Source organism: Humulus lupulus, chromosome 2 (genome assembly GCF_963169125.1).
Source record: "Humulus lupulus chromosome 2, drHumLupu1.1, whole genome shotgun sequence".
Taxonomy (NCBI): Eukaryota; Viridiplantae; Streptophyta; class Magnoliopsida; order Rosales; family Cannabaceae; genus Humulus; species Humulus lupulus.
The window spans coordinates 44,568,646-44,584,283 of NC_084794.1; the positions used below are offsets into that span (position 1 = coordinate 44,568,646).

The window sequence follows — 15,638 nt, forward strand, 5'->3', positions numbered from 1 at the left end:
AAACTTTCTTCTTTCTTGTGTACACAATCAACTTTCCTTGTGTCTTCTCTTCTTCTTCCTAATCTGAAGCTTCAATTTCTTTAATGAGGACTGAGTTCTTTCTTGCTTTATTTGACCGATTAAAATCTGACCAAAAGAGGATAATTGCTCTTGAAAATGTTGCTCTTTCTTTTGGGCAAAATTCCTTAGCTTTAACGTCAAAACATGCTAGAAATAGAGCCCTTGGGTCTGCTGCCTTCTTAGTGAAATTGGGCCTGTCACTAAAAATAATTTCTTTTGAAGATATTGGGCCTTTTTCCTTTACACTAGGGCCCAGCCGAGTATCCCCTTTATGGGATATGGGCCTATCACTAGATTTAAATGCCTTTGAAGAAAAGGGCCTTGTTCCTCTTCACTAGGGCCCAGCCGATTATCCCCAACTTGTTTTCCTTCTAGGGCCTTATTCAAGGCCCGCTCAAGATGGCCCAAGTAAGAGTCAACTTGCATCTCATTCAAAAAAGACTGCTGCCAGGTGGGTTTATTTGGGCATCCTATGGGCCTACACGTGTAAACTCTAGGCCCCGCAAAATAAGAGCTTTTAGGGTATTTAAAAATTATGTCATAAAATCTTTTAAAAACCCTCTCCAAACAAACCGTATACTCCATCTGTACGTAATTCTTCTCGGTTCTAGCAATTAAGAAAGACTGCCTATCTTCCAAGCCGCAATTCTTCTTAAATGCCTCCCTCCTTCCCAAGTTCCTGTCCTCCATGATTATTGGTCCTTCAACACTGCCGATTGGACAGCTTGGGATACCAACAGTCTGTTCCTCTCCTCCATTCCGTCCATCTTCCGCACCTTCGATGGCCTGTTTTTTGCTCAGAGTTTCATTCTCTTCCTTCCTAAACCAAACTGACTCGCAAACCCCATGGAATCTATAACTCCTATTGCTGAGTTTGAAGCACTTGAGGATGTACGTCGATCCCTCGCAAGGCTGAGATAGAACCTCTTGAATGAAGTCGTTTTCATCACCACATAGCTTTAATTGAGCGTGTGAGGTAATTCATCTCAGCAGTGTCTTGGTCCACATCAATGAGTCCACCACAATTAGATTCGATTCATCTAAACACCTTCATATTCCACATGTTCAATGGAATACCTTCTACACCAATCCACCCATAATGACATTCCAATCTCTTATTTGTTAGTTGATTTGCTTGATTCCATGGAGTCAATCTCACCATGGTTACTGCAGTGAGTTTTAATGTTCCCATTTTCTCCAACCTCGTCCTTTCCTCCTCACTATGACTCTATAAGACAGCTCTATCATCATACAGTGCACTTATCTCGTACTTCTTTCCTAATTCAACGATTATTCCATACTGTATAGCTTCCCATGGCACAAAACTATTCATTCTATGCACTGATACGGCTTGGCTCCAATGTTTATCATTTGTGTTTGCTTTCAAGTAGTCTGAGAAAGGCTGTCCTTTTGAACCAGAAATATGGAATATTTTATTGAGCGTGGGAGGTCCAAAGTTGAAGGTTGGATAATGCTCCCATCCTCCCTTTTTCTGCTTGGATCCTGTTGATTTCTTCACCTCGCTAGCCCAATTTTGTTTGTTAAAGACCCTCTTTTCAGGTGGCTGAACCTCATCCGCTGCTGCCTTCACTATGCTTGCCCATGTCTGTTTGGATTCTGCCTTCTCTTCTGTGATTCTTGTCTTTGCTCCGCTTGACACTTGAGGTACCTCCTTATTTGTGATCTGCCTTCTGCCTACTAACCCATTCCAGCACTCCTGCAATTCCTTCCACCCTTTTGAATGTTGCTCTCCTGGAATGATCACCGACTTTAACATCTTTTTGTGTAACGCTGCTGTTCTTAAAGCACTCTACCATCAGACTTACAGAACATTTTTCTTCCCATGACCAGTGGGGTCAAGGTGCCTTTTCTTGGTGAAAAATCCATAGCTAGGAGGACCATGGAACCTTGTGAACTGCATGGCTCACAAGAGATTTACATAAAACATGAGGAATAAATACTCTTGACTACACAACACAGATGCTTTCTGGAATCACACTTCCAGGGGCATTGAATATGACATAAACATTAGGGCTGTTTGTACCAAGTATATAAACATAGCTTGGGAAAAAAAAAAACTCCAAACATCCTCCAGAGCATCACAAATAAAAAAAAATTGTTTATGCACAGTGATTTTTTTGTTAGACACTTAATCTGCAACCGGATTGAACAAATAAGATTCAACAATCAATATGCTGAAATCCTACATATTAGAAAGAAAAAAAAGCACATGGAAATTTTCATAATATACTATTATATCAGAGAGAGAGAGAGAAATGGATGTTCACCTGCATCAGTTCTCTGCAAATATCTACAGTAAGAAATCCCGCACCAGCAAATCTTTTTGTTGAGAGAAATTGGAAGACTGGCAATACAATCTCATATAAGTTTATAGCCGGAGAGTTCAACTCTTCAATGGCTGACTCTACCTCACGGTTAGCTTTAGCATAAGCCAGTGGAATTTTCAGCTTACAGACAGTTGAATGCTGTCCCCGAAATAAAACAAGCAAAGAAAATCCCCAAAGAAACTGATATTCACTAGACTCCAGTTCAACCATACTATATCCAGAAAGTAAGCTATTTCCTGACAGATTTTCAACAGCGCCTTTTGACAGGGTTTTCCCATCAACATTCACAGGAACTGCGTCCAATACAAGTGCTTGCAAAATTAAAGGCCAAGATTCTTCTAAACAAGATTGAAGTTTTGCTGACACCAGAGGTGATTGGATTCCACTAAGAAATGAATTCCACTGATAATGATAATGAAGAGTGACAGCATAAATACATCGAAGATTTTGTGTAATATGCAAGGCATAAAAGAGGAAAAACAAACTTAAGAAAAGTTTACCTTTTTTTTAAGATGCACATTCAGGAAGGTGTAACTGTAATCACGCAAAATCCCTATCCAATAATTCCCAAGCATATTTGAGCTCTTTGAAAACAGTGGTAAGAGTGCAAGGTATTCTGCTGGAACCTCACTATGATGCCTCCTCAAAAATGTATATGTGTAACATTTAAGAGACGCGTGAGCAGCTAGAAGTCTTATCTTGATCTGTTTCATTTATGAATGAATAAAATTAGACTTTCATTTTATCTTGGATATGTTCCAGCAGTTAAGAAACAAGCATGACACTCTTGATTCTTCTGTAGCATCATGTATACAGAAAGTATAAAATAAATAGAAGGGCATTTATCTTTACTCTTCTTTAGTGTATAATTAAAATAAACAAAAATTAAACACCTTGCAGGAGACCCATTCGGCAAATGAAGGATAGTAAAGGTCCTTGAACTCATTTAGTGGGCGCGATATCCACGTAAAAATACGTTTAACAGCAACTTGATCGCCCTTAATTATTCCATTTGTCAGTATCTGAAATTTAACATGTCATTTCATGTATATGGATCATTGGTTAAAAAATAAAATTTAAAAAAAAAATATTGTCTTTACTCATTACCTTAGTAGCCAACTGTAAACCTGCCTCCAACAAGATAGGGCCTGAAGATGAATCTAATGCAGTTCGGATTGCAGATACCAGTTGTGCCTACATTTTAAACAATTTTAGTACTAAGAGAAGATGGTGAAATAGAATAAATCAAAGAAAATGCCCACCTTAGTATCTGTCAAGGAGCTACTTCATGTTTTACAGATTAATATAGAAATTAAATGGTTTTACATCAATAGTTACTCAAACTAGTGAACTTAAAAAGTTCAATTAACATACCTGATACTGTTCCAATAAAAGGTGGCCTGGAAGTTCAGAGTCAGGTGTTCTTTCAAACTGTCTCCGTATAAGATAAAAACAAGATTACAGAAGAAAATCATAGCCTTCTGGTAAATGGATCTATTTATTTCCCGAAACAAGAAAATATAATCAACATGAAATTTGGAGAGCAAAAAATTAATGTGAAAACCATAAAGTTATCTACAGCTAAATAACACAGAGCTATCTTGAACCTGGAATGGGCAGTCTTGTTATATTTTATTTGCCTCAATATGCAACCCCTTCATCCATAAGTATTTTTTAAAATAATAATAACTGTAAAAATCTAAGGGAAAAAAAAAATCACCATTTTCCATAAGGCTGCATCAATACTAATGAGGGCAAAAGATCAAGGGAGAGAATGGGTGAAGCTTAGAATTTCTTGGTGTAAAACATGGCTTAAAAGTCTTGGGGTAATTTCATTTATCTGGCGAATAAAATGATGAAAATAAAACCAGCATGAGTAGAAAACCCAGAGAGCACCAGAAAACATATTCTTGCATAAAACGGCAACAAAACAATAATCTAGACTTTGGATTGAACGGAGTTCGTTATTGCAATTGAAAGGTTCAGTACGTGCAGAATAAAAAAAGAATGGCAGCAGGCTAGAGGAGAGGGGCAATTGGAACTCACAATCAATGGAAGAAAGAAGCAGAATAAAAAAAGAATGGCGGCAAATTTCTTTTGAAGAGGAAAGAGGGATTTGGCTGAAATCAAGATGCAAGTAGGCCAAAGAAGGTGATGCAAATTCAAAGCTCTTCCATAGCCTGCTAAGTGCTATAAAAGCTAAGAATTTCATCTCTAGAATTGAGAAAGATGATGGGTTAATACTAGACAGTGAAGATGATATAGTGAGCGAAATCACCACCTTTTATTCCAATTTATATAAATCCTCTGAAAGATCAATCTTAGATATTGAAGGAATTGATTGGAAGAAAATACCAGATTATCTAGCAGCACATCTCAAGAGGCCCTTTGAGGAGGAGGAAATTAAACAGGCAGTGTTTGAATGTAAAGGGGACAAAGCGCCAAGACTAGATGGCTTCACAATGGCAGTGGACCAAGCCAACTGGGAAGTAGTGAAGGAAGAGTTGATGAAGGTGTTCAGAAGATGGAATCATTCAAGGAAGTATGAATGAAACTTACATCTGTCTCATTCCCAAAAAGTTAAACAGCTGCAAGGTGAAAGACTATAGGCCCATCAGTTTAATTACTAGCATGTACAAGATTATTTCCAAGGTACTATCAGTCAAGTTGCGGGGGTCCTTGCCGACACAATTTCAGGAACCCAATCCACTTTTGTGGAAGACAGGCAGATACTAGATTCGGTCCTGGTGGCTAATGAGGTCGTGGAGGAATACAAAAGTAAGGGAAGAAGTGGATTGGTATTCAAAATTGATTTCAAGAAAGCTTATGACTACGTTGAGTGGGACTTTCTAGAGTTGGTACTAGCAAAAAAGGGATTCAGGCAGAAATGGAGAAGATGGATGAGGAGTTGTTTGTCCTCTGTCTCCTATTCTATGTTTGTAAATGGAAGACCTAGAGGGAAGTTTTTTGGAACCAGAGGCCTAAGGCAGGGAGATCCCTTACCCCCCTTCTTGTTCACTATTGTGGTGGATATATTAGGAAGAATGGTAGATAAAGCAGTTGAATCATCCTTTCTTAAATGGTTCCTCATTGGGAAGGAGGTCACAGTTAGCCATCTCCAATTTGCAAACGATATGGTGTTGACGGTTAGAAAAAATAGGGTATTAATGTTTGATCTTTGGGTTTCGTAAGAATAGGAATCGATTCATATTTCTGTGATTAATGTAGTTCTTCTTGTATATCCTATATATATCTCTAGTCCTAGGTTGTACAATGTGTATCAGAAAATAAAAAGATAGTTGACGTGATTAGTTCTCACCATTTTGCACATACGGTTTTCTTTGTAAGAGACGAGGACTCAATTCAAAATCTAATGGATATTCTAAATGACTTCTGCACCTTATCTGGGATTTTTTTTTGAAAAGAAGAGTCAGAGGTCAGAAAGACCTCTCAAAATCAATAATAACCCTCACTTTTGGCGGAGGAATACTGTGGAAACAAAAATAAGACAAAAACAAAGCCCTAGAAAAAACCAGACCAAGAAAGATTAAAACCACAAATACATCCATTCCCTACAAAGATCCAAAAAGAAAACATCCTCAAATCCTTTCGACCTATATACCCAGGTAGCCACCCAGAATCTAATTTTATCCCAAAGGGAATCAACAGAACAAGAGGACTCATCAAAGATCTTGTTATTTCTTTCTAACCAAATAACCCAGAAAGTTGCCAGCACGGTACTTTGCCAAAGACGAGCCATTCTCTTCTCTCCCTCTGGGATGAAAATAAAATAGCATAAAAGTCAATTACTTGGGTTGAACATCGATGTGGAGTCGGTTGAATCTTTGGCTCGCAATATCGGCTGTGAAGAGGGTCAATGGCCCTTGAAATATCTAGGATTACCATTAGGAGGAAACCCAAAGAAGCAAGTTTTCTGGGAGCCAGTTATGGTCAAATGTGCCAGTAGGCTTGATGGGTGGAAGAGTGCTTATTTGTCTAGAGGGGGTAGAATGATTAATTTACTCTGTCATTTCGTCTTTGCCAACATACTACCTATCTTTGTTTAGAGCGCCCAAAAACATTATAAATGCTCTAGAAAAAATGATGAGGGATTTCTTTTGGGAAGGATGTGATATGATGGGCTCGGAACACCTGGTGGCTTGGGAAACAGTGTGTAAGCCTAGATTCCATGGTGGCTTGGGTATAGGTCATTTGGAACTGAGAAATAGAGCTTTCCTCATGAAGTGGCTGTGGAGATTCCCAATGGAAGACAAGGTTTTGTGGCATAAAGTGATAAAAAGTAGATACGGGGCTTCTGATAACTTCTGGGACTCCAAAAGAGGGGAAAGAATGTCATACAATGGTCCGTGGAAGAGTATTGTTCCTTTATACGGTGATTTTCTAAGATTGGTTCATTTCAAGGTTGGTAATGGTGAGAGGATCAGATTCTGGGAGGATAAATGGGTAGGAGATGAAGCCTTCAAGAACTTATTTCCAGACTTGGCACTAGTCTCTAAAGCTCAAAATAAAAGTATAAAGGAAGTGGTGGTTGAGACCAAAGGATTGTCAGCTTCTAATAATGGCACACCTCCACTTTAGAAGGAATTTGAGAGACAGAGAGATGTCAAATTTGTTGACACTGCTCCAGATCATTGACCAAAAACCAATAAATCGAATGCTGAAGGATTCAAGAGTATAGATTCCAGGGTCTAGTGGAATATTCTCCTGTAAGTCCGCTTTCCAAGAATTTGTATCAATTCAGCCAATGGCAGAGGAAGGTTGGGCTAAAATGGTGTGGAAAAGTTGTGTTTCCTCCAAAGTCAAGGTATTTGGTTGGTTGGCAGCAGTGGAAAAATTGAATGTTCACGAGATTTTGAAAGAGAAGACCTTACCAGTCTTTGTCACCAGGATGGTGTGTATGCTGCATGAACAACGGAGAATCTCTATCCCATCTATTCTTGAACTGCCCGTTTAGTTTGTCTCTATGGAGTAGTTTGCTGAGAGATTTTGGTATCAACTGCAGACAACTGCTGTCTTGTAAGATGCGAGGTGGAACAAGGACTGCTAGACTGTGGTTGGCTGCAGTTTTAGCTATCATGTGGGTTGTGTGGTTAGAAAGAGATGGTAGGATATTTGAAAACATAGAAAATAAAGCAGAGGACTTGTGGGAGAAGATCAAATTCTGAGTTGCATCGTGGGTTTACAAAACCAAAGGTTTCGCTGAACTTTCCTTTTCCTTCCAAGATCTCAGCAAAGAGTGGGGCTGTATTTTTCCCCAAGACTCTAAGTACTCAGCTTAGGAAATTGATGGTTATTTGTACTATTTTATGTATTGAAAGGATTATGTTTCTTAGGACTTTTATAATTGCCTTTTGTTACTACGGTTTTCCTCTGCCATATGTGAGGCTCCCTAATAAATTTGGGAGGAGGCCAGTCTAAGACATTTGACCTCCATCTCTTTTTCAAAAAAAAAAAAAAAAGTTCAGTACGTGCAGTATTTATAAAGGAACAAGAACGTTCAAAAAGGGAATACATTAAATAGGACATTCAATGACCCCTCACCCTACTCAGCAATAAGAAAAGCACTCTACAATTTTGCCTAAGATTTCCTACTCACAGACCCCCACTATAAGGACACTCCCTTAACAACCTTGCCAAAAGTTGACTCAGCCACTATCCTCCAGCCCAAATTCCTTCTTACCCCTCCTAGAGTACCCATTTGAGTGGAGGTTTATCATGCAGCATAGGCATTGATAGCAGAATTTACAACCTATTTGAACTCTAGATTAATTAGCACAAACCAACTAATTGAACTAACAAAGTTATAGCAGAAATTGAATCCCGTAAAGCAAACACTTAATAAAGATATAAAACCTATATAAGTTCTACATCAAATGCACATATTAGCATTTCAACAAAAAAGACAGATTTACCTTGTCCATAATGGTACTCAGAAGTCTCACACCTATGGGTTGCATGCTCTCAAACTGGATCGTGCTTATCTATATATAAATAGTTAGGAGAAAAGTCAAACTTACATGCATTTTGGTATCTGAGATATACAACTCATAAACACATACACAAAAGGCAAGCAGTTTCATATCAGCACCTGATATGCAAGTGATATGAGTTCTTGTATATGGATGACAAGCCAATCACCAGAAGCCCGTCCACTGGAGGGTTGTTTCCTTGCCAAATGGAGATCAAAATGAGCTGGACTAGTTCCAACAGCTGTAGGAAGGTGACTCAAACACCTACAATCACAATCACATAAGATAATGGGTGATCTGTATAACAAGTTGAATGTAAAATAAAATATACAAAATAAAAGAAAAAATTATCACATACTCAGCAGCGAATACTCTGGTCCGATATCTAAGGTGCCTATCTCGGTTGAAGAGCATGTGAGAAGCTTTAGGAGTGTTTCCATGTGATGGAAAGCCTCCAGAGCTAGAAACCATGTTTTCATCATCATGACCAAAATTCAAACTTGTATCACCCTCAGTACCATTTGAAGGATCATTGTCTGTGTCATATTTACCTTCAGCATTTCTCCTTGTGGGCGTGGCAAGTACCTGGAGAGAGTTTCAACAAGTTTTCAACTTCAAGCTTAACTTTAAGAGTAAAAGCAGTAGTTTAATTTGAGTAAATGCATAAAAGAGAACAGGAAGAATCAAATTGACCAGACAAAAATCTCTAATTAAAAAGAACAGAACAGAACATGCACCTAATAATGAAATGAAAGGGCATTTAAATAGTGCTGCAAAAGCTAGATCTTCTCCCAACAAAATGAAAAGATACTTGAAAATTTTGGTATTCAATTAAGAGAGAGAGAGGGGGGGCTGATTTAAAAAAAAAAAAGTCAGATATTTATAGTAGTTGTCCCCAAATTTCTCCAGGAAAGAATTGGATCCGTAAGTTTTTGCTAATAACAATATCATTATGTTTTATTTTAAAAACTGCATGTAAAAAACAGAACAATATGCATTTAATTCAAATTGAAATATAAAAAGAGGAGAAAAGAGACAATGTAGGATAACAAAAAAGAGCTTACCACGTTACGGCATATTGATATCCAATGAGACGGACAAGATGGACAAGATGCATAGAGCAACCGCATAATTGTGGTACGCACAAGATCCCCGATCCTAAAACAACAAAAGGAAACCACAGTATAATGAATGAATAAATATCAGCAATCTCTTTCTTCCATACACAAACTCACACTTTTTTTTTTTTTTTTTAAAAAAGATACAGAGTTCAAGGATTGACCTCCTCTCAAATAAATTGAGGACCCTCACTTATGGCGGAGGAATACCGTGGAGACAACAAAAACAATAAAAACCAACCAAAATAAACAATCAATGCCATAACCACACCCAAGGACTCAAACTCAACAAAAGCTAATGCGCCCATAAACTACTCCACTCCCTACAAAGATCCAAAAAAGACAAACCCTCAAAGTCTGTCGATCTATACCCCCAAGTTGCCACCCAGAACTTGATTTTATCCCAAAGACTGTCCATTGCAGAAGAGACGTCTTCAAAGATTCTACTATTCCTCTCCAGCCAAATTGCCCAATAAGTCGCCAAAACAGTACTCTGCCACAGACATGCCATCCTTCGCCCGCCCCCCAGATGGCAAAGGAATAGATGAGAACAAGAAGAAGGCATACACCAAGAAACTCCGAACTCAGCCAGTACTTTTATCCACACCTCCCTTGCAAGGAGACAATCTAAGAAAAGATGACGAACTGATTCCCCTTCATTCTTACAGCAAACACACCAATTCGGTGAAAGATAGTGAAAAGGTCTACGCCTTTGTAAATTCTCGTGGACGTTCACCTTATCCAAGAAAAACAACCAACCAAACAGTTTAACTTTATACGAAGCAACACTCCTCCACAAAAACTTAGCCCAATCCAACTCTGGGCCTAAATGAGCATAGCTCAAGGAATGGAAGGCAGACTTACAATTAAAAATTCCACTGGTATCCGGAATCCAATTCCTTCTATCCTCCAAAATTGACGAGAGAGCCACCACCTGAAACATATACATCAACTGAGCGAAATTGGCCACCTCCCTATCAAACAAATTCCTTCTGAAACGGAAATTCCATCCTATGGCCTCCACACTCCCTTCACCGCCCAAGACTGCCAAATCTTTAATCACACAATTCTTGGCCATGGACACCAAGAATAAATCCGGGAAGCGAGACTTCAAGAGATCTTCGCCTAGCCAAACATCCTCCCAAAACCGAATCCTATCTCCCTTCCCCACCTTAAAACATACCATCCTTCTGTACTCCTCATACAATGCCGCAATATCCCTCCACGGACCACCTCGAAGTCTACAGACTAGTGACAAGACTGATAGGCCTATAATCCTTCACATGACAACTATTAATTTTCTTGGGAATAAGGCATATGTAAGTTTCATTGGCTCTCCCTTGAATAATTCCATCCTTAAAGAACCCATCCAAGACTGTCATCAGATCGCATTTCACTGTGTCCCAGTTTTTCTGATAAACTGCCATGGAGAAACCATCTGGCCCCGGAGCTTTGGACCCATCACAATCAAACACTACCTGTCTTAACTCTTCCTCAGAAAAAGGCCGCTCAATCAGAGAAGCCAACACAGACGGAATAGGTTCCCAAGAGATCCCGTCCATCCCAATCCATTTTCTGTAGACCAACGTGTACAAGGAAGAATAAAAACCCACAATAGTCTTTTCAATATCGACGTCATCAACCAAAACAGTTCCATCATCTTGTTCTATCCTTGAAATGAAATTTTTAGCTTTCCGAGCACTAAGAATATTGTGAAAGAGCTTGGAATTGGCATCCCCTTCCCTTGCCCATTGACATTTTGACTTAAGCCACACACTTCTTTCTTCCTCCAAGACCATTTGCTGCCACTCTTTTTTCAACTTTGAACGTTTCTGACAAAATTGTTCATTCCATAATCCCCCCTCCTCTATTCTATCCAAAGCAACCAACCTCCTTTTCGTCGACTGTTTAGACTCCATTCTTAATCCAAAGGCTTCCCTGCTCCATTTTTTTATTTTGTCTCTGACCAAGTCTAACTTGCACATAAACTGATACCCAAGCCACCCTTGTCCCTTGTCCCGACCCACCACTTCCTGAAAAGGCTAGGAAAATCTTTATAGTCCAACCAAGCATTATCAAATCTAAACGGGCTAGGCCCCCATGAGTGAGGATTAGAGTCCAACACCACTGGACTATGATCCGACACAACGCGAACCAATACTTCCTGTCGAACAAAAGAGTATAACCTTGACCATGCCGGAGAGTATAGGAATCTGTCCAAGTCTACAACAAATTGGATTCTGTCTATAATTTGACCACGTGAAACGACCATTCTGAAGGGTTGGGTCTATTAATTTTAACTCTCTAATCAGTGCATCAAACCTCTTCATACTTTTGGTATTAGACCCACTATTCAATTTCTCGTCCACCTTTCTGACCACATTAAAATCGCCCCCCACTCACCACTTATCACCACAAATAGCACTCAAGCCTGATAATTCATCCCATAAACTATCTCTTTTTCCGTACACCACTGGCCCATACACACCAATAAACCACCAAGGATCCTTCCCCTCTGCCTCAATACAAACAGAAGCAGAGAAGTCTCCCACTAAAGAATCAATAACAGAGATAGCTCTTGTGTCCCAAGCCACTAAAGTACCTCCCGATCGACCTGTAGCCTGCTGATAAATCCAAGCCCTGAATCTGGATCGCCAAATGCTTCCCACGAAACTTCTGTCTATTTTGTCCTTTTTCACCTCCTGAAGCACGATAATATCTGGGCTAGCTTTACAAATAGTTTCTTTAATCGCCTTCCGTTTATCCCTGTTGCCACACCCCCTCACATTCCAATACAAAATCTTCATAACTCACTATTGCACCCCACTCCTCTCTTCTTCCTCTTTTCATAATTTACATTGAATCTCAACTTTCTAAGTTCACGATAGCTTCTTTGAGATAGACTAATGGAATCTCCTTCCTCCTTCTCCCCCAAATCGTTTGGATACACCGAAATACCTAATGAATCCATGGCTGTAAGAAGTCTAGAAGACTCAACATCTTCCATCCCAAACTTAATACCTTGATCCCCTATCTCCCCTTGCAAAGGATCCCCTTTGTTGATAGCTAATGGCTCAGCCAAGTTCAAACGCACGCCCTCCCCCTTAGTTGTTTCATAGACCTCGTATTCTTCTTCCTTTTTTCCTTCATTCCACAAACAGCCCCCCAGAAACACACTATCCTCCCCTTCCCTTCTTTCACCTTCTGAACCATTTTCCTCAATGTCATCTTCCGAGCTGCCCGATTCTAGATCATCAAACATCGGACATATGAAGTCCTCCTCTTCCATTCCTCAACGAGTAAAGTACTTCTTGGACAAATTTGAGGATGTTTCTGGGTATAGACTTTCCAGCCAAAACTCTGTGTGTTTGACTTTGAGTCATACTCCTCCAAATTCTCAACCAACATGCTACGTTTCCTTGGAGTAGGCCTAGGAGCTGTGTCATCCCAAAATGTGACATCTCCTTTTGAAAAAGAAGCACGTTCTTTTTGTATGAGCCTACGTGTGGATCTCCTATTAAAAACTGAATTGGGCTTACTTAAAGCTTGCTGGCCCAAAATCTTAGTTGCCAACCTTGGATTGAAGAGAGCCCAAAGAGAGCTAATATCTACTTTTATTAAGTATGGCCCACCCTCCAAAAACATAGTCTAGCCGAAATATTTGACTGAAAAGAAAATCTGCTTTATCCCATTAGTGCATATTTTATTTAAACAAAATTGCTCCTTCACATTAGGGCACGTGCAGGACAAAAAGCAGTCCACCTTTTTTTTAAAGCAGGAAACCGTGTCATTCAAGCTGAAATCTTTGACCAAAAGATCTGCCCTCAATCTGTTGTAAATTGTTTTTAAGGATGGACAAAAATTTCGGGAATTAATTTCCATTGAATTTTCAGTTACTTCCGGCAAATCAGGACCCGAAGCCCGCTCAGCATGCATCTCCAACCTGTCACCGATGACCGCCGTAGCACGTCCCTTCAACTCATCAGGAATCTTTCGGCTCTCATTCCTTGCACCCCCAGATGCTTCCATCCCCTCCGATTGGGACTCAGCCGCAACCTCAACTCCACTCTTCTCCTTCCTCACTGATTTCCTCATCCAAACTTGCCTTGGACGTTTGCCCTCCTTCCCATCTTTCTTCTGAATTCGAAACAGATTCAAGGTAAGAGTATCACCCTCGTACGGCACCGAAATTCTTTCTGGTACAAAACCAGAGCCATCCCCAACAACCTTGAGTCGAGCATAGTTTAAATTCTTAAACCTTATTGTGTCGTCATCAATTTCTAATAAACCTCCACAGAAAGAACCTATCACCTTAAACACATGAATATTCCAAATGTTAAACGGAATTCCTTCAACACCTATCCATTCTTTTCTGCAAGAAAATTTCCTGTCAATTGTTTGATTCCTCTAACTCCATTTAAGGAAAGTAACTGTTGTGATTGCCGGAATGTTAACCGAACCCATAGAGGCCAAATTCTCTTGCTCCCTCTCATTGGCACATTGAATGACTAATCGGTCATCTGAGAAACTAGAAAAGGTGATATTTTTTCCCCACCAACGTTTCACTCCTCTCTGAACCGCAGACCAAGGGAGTCGACAATCCTCCCTAAGCATGAGAACAGCATAACGCCAATCCATGATCGGTTTCTCCCCCTTCTCCTCCATTCCCATCTCCCCTAATTCTGTCTTCACTTCTTCATCATGCGCTTCCTTCCCTCGTAATATTTCCTCATCCTTTAAGGATCTCGAGTGAGAGTTCCTCTTAACTACGGAAGCCCAAGAGGTCGATCTTTCCACCCTCCGAACAGTATCCCTGTGAGGAAAATTACCTTTTTTTCTAACCAGATGCTCCAAGCAAAATGCTAAATCTTTCCAACCCTTGGTACACCCCTCCTCAGGCACTATGATGGACTCAAAGACGCTATGTTTGAGAACAGATATTTTCAAAAAGACTCCTCGAGCATTCTGGAAACATTCCAACGAGAGCCTCATGGAATTGTTCCTAAAAGTCCTCCTCCGATCTGCTCTGCGATATTCCTTAGCTTCGATCATCCATTCCACTTCTTCTAAGAGCCACATGGCCGCATCTAGCGTTATAGAGATCTCATACCCTGTAAATCTAGTTCTCTCACATAATCTAACTGATCCACCATCCTTTGAAAGGGATAACATGAAAACCTTATGAATTGTTCTAAAACCAGAATTCGACTCTTGTCCAATCCCAGTGGGGAAAATGACGTTTTTCTTCCCATAACCAGTAGGGTTATGGTGCACCCTCGACCTAAGCATTCTCTCTCGATCGCTACACAAACTCACACTTATAGTTCAATAAAAGTAGCCAAATGATAAAAAATATCATATGATAGAGGAGAAAAGGCCAACATAATCTTACAGAACGAAAACATTTTGCATAAAAAAATTATAGTGGGGAGTACAAAGTACGAACATATAATTTCTAAAGTTGACCATGGTGAGAAAACTAAGACAAATGGAACTAATTCACAAGACATTCACTTCCCTCTAACACAATGCTTGACATGCATGATATATTAACAAAAATCATATCAAGAACTCTTATTCCCAAATAGAAAGAGCTTCTGCTTAATATATATATATATATATGTATATGTATAATATACTTGACAATCTATGTATGCACGTGTATTTTTGCAAGTGTATGAATAACATTCTAATGAAATAGAATTTCCTCCCTTCGACTTGGCACATTGACAACCATATTAGAAGTAATTACATTTTATGTTGAAAGTAAATCAAAAGAACAACTAGTGTTGAGTTGGCTTCTTGAAAATTCAATCATATGAAAGACCTCTTAATGGCCACTTCATAATGTTGGTTAAAGGAAGAATAACCCGTGTATTTGAGTTTTTGAATTAAAGGGATTTTTTTGTGAATGATCAAAAGATCACACAAGTACACCCAATCAATGCAGATAGAAAAAATAAATAAATACATAAACATTAGAAAATTGTTTTTCAACATACTCAGAGTCAGTCTCTTCATCCAGCATATGAAACAACTCATCTTCTATTTGCTCGTCAACAATGGATACCTGCGAAAATAAATAACATTATTAACAGAAAGTGTCCACTAGTAAAATTTAC

The 15,638-nt window shown here is 39.3% G+C and overlaps 1 protein-coding gene across 2 annotated transcripts in view; it reads right to left on the reverse strand.

The window, feature by feature from the left end:
* LOC133817733 (protein SWEETIE) overlaps positions 1-15,638 on the reverse strand; it is a 58,171-nt gene that overhangs the window by 18,882 nt on the left and 23,651 nt on the right. For both annotated transcript variants that reach the window (XM_062250327.1, XM_062250328.1), the window contains 10 exons: positions 15,519-15,586; positions 9,463-9,556; positions 8,757-8,983; positions 8,518-8,662; positions 8,342-8,410; positions 3,783-3,839; positions 3,516-3,602; positions 3,302-3,430; positions 2,909-3,112; positions 2,349-2,810 (listed from right to left, as the gene is read on the reverse strand). In XM_062250327.1, coding sequence (XP_062106311.1) covers positions 2,349-2,810; positions 2,909-3,112; positions 3,302-3,430; positions 3,516-3,602; positions 3,783-3,839; positions 8,342-8,410; positions 8,518-8,662; positions 8,757-8,983; positions 9,463-9,556; positions 15,519-15,586 — 1,542 coding nt within the window. The remainder of the gene's footprint in view (positions 1-2,348; positions 2,811-2,908; positions 3,113-3,301; positions 3,431-3,515; positions 3,603-3,782; positions 3,840-8,341; positions 8,411-8,517; positions 8,663-8,756; positions 8,984-9,462; positions 9,557-15,518; positions 15,587-15,638) is intronic.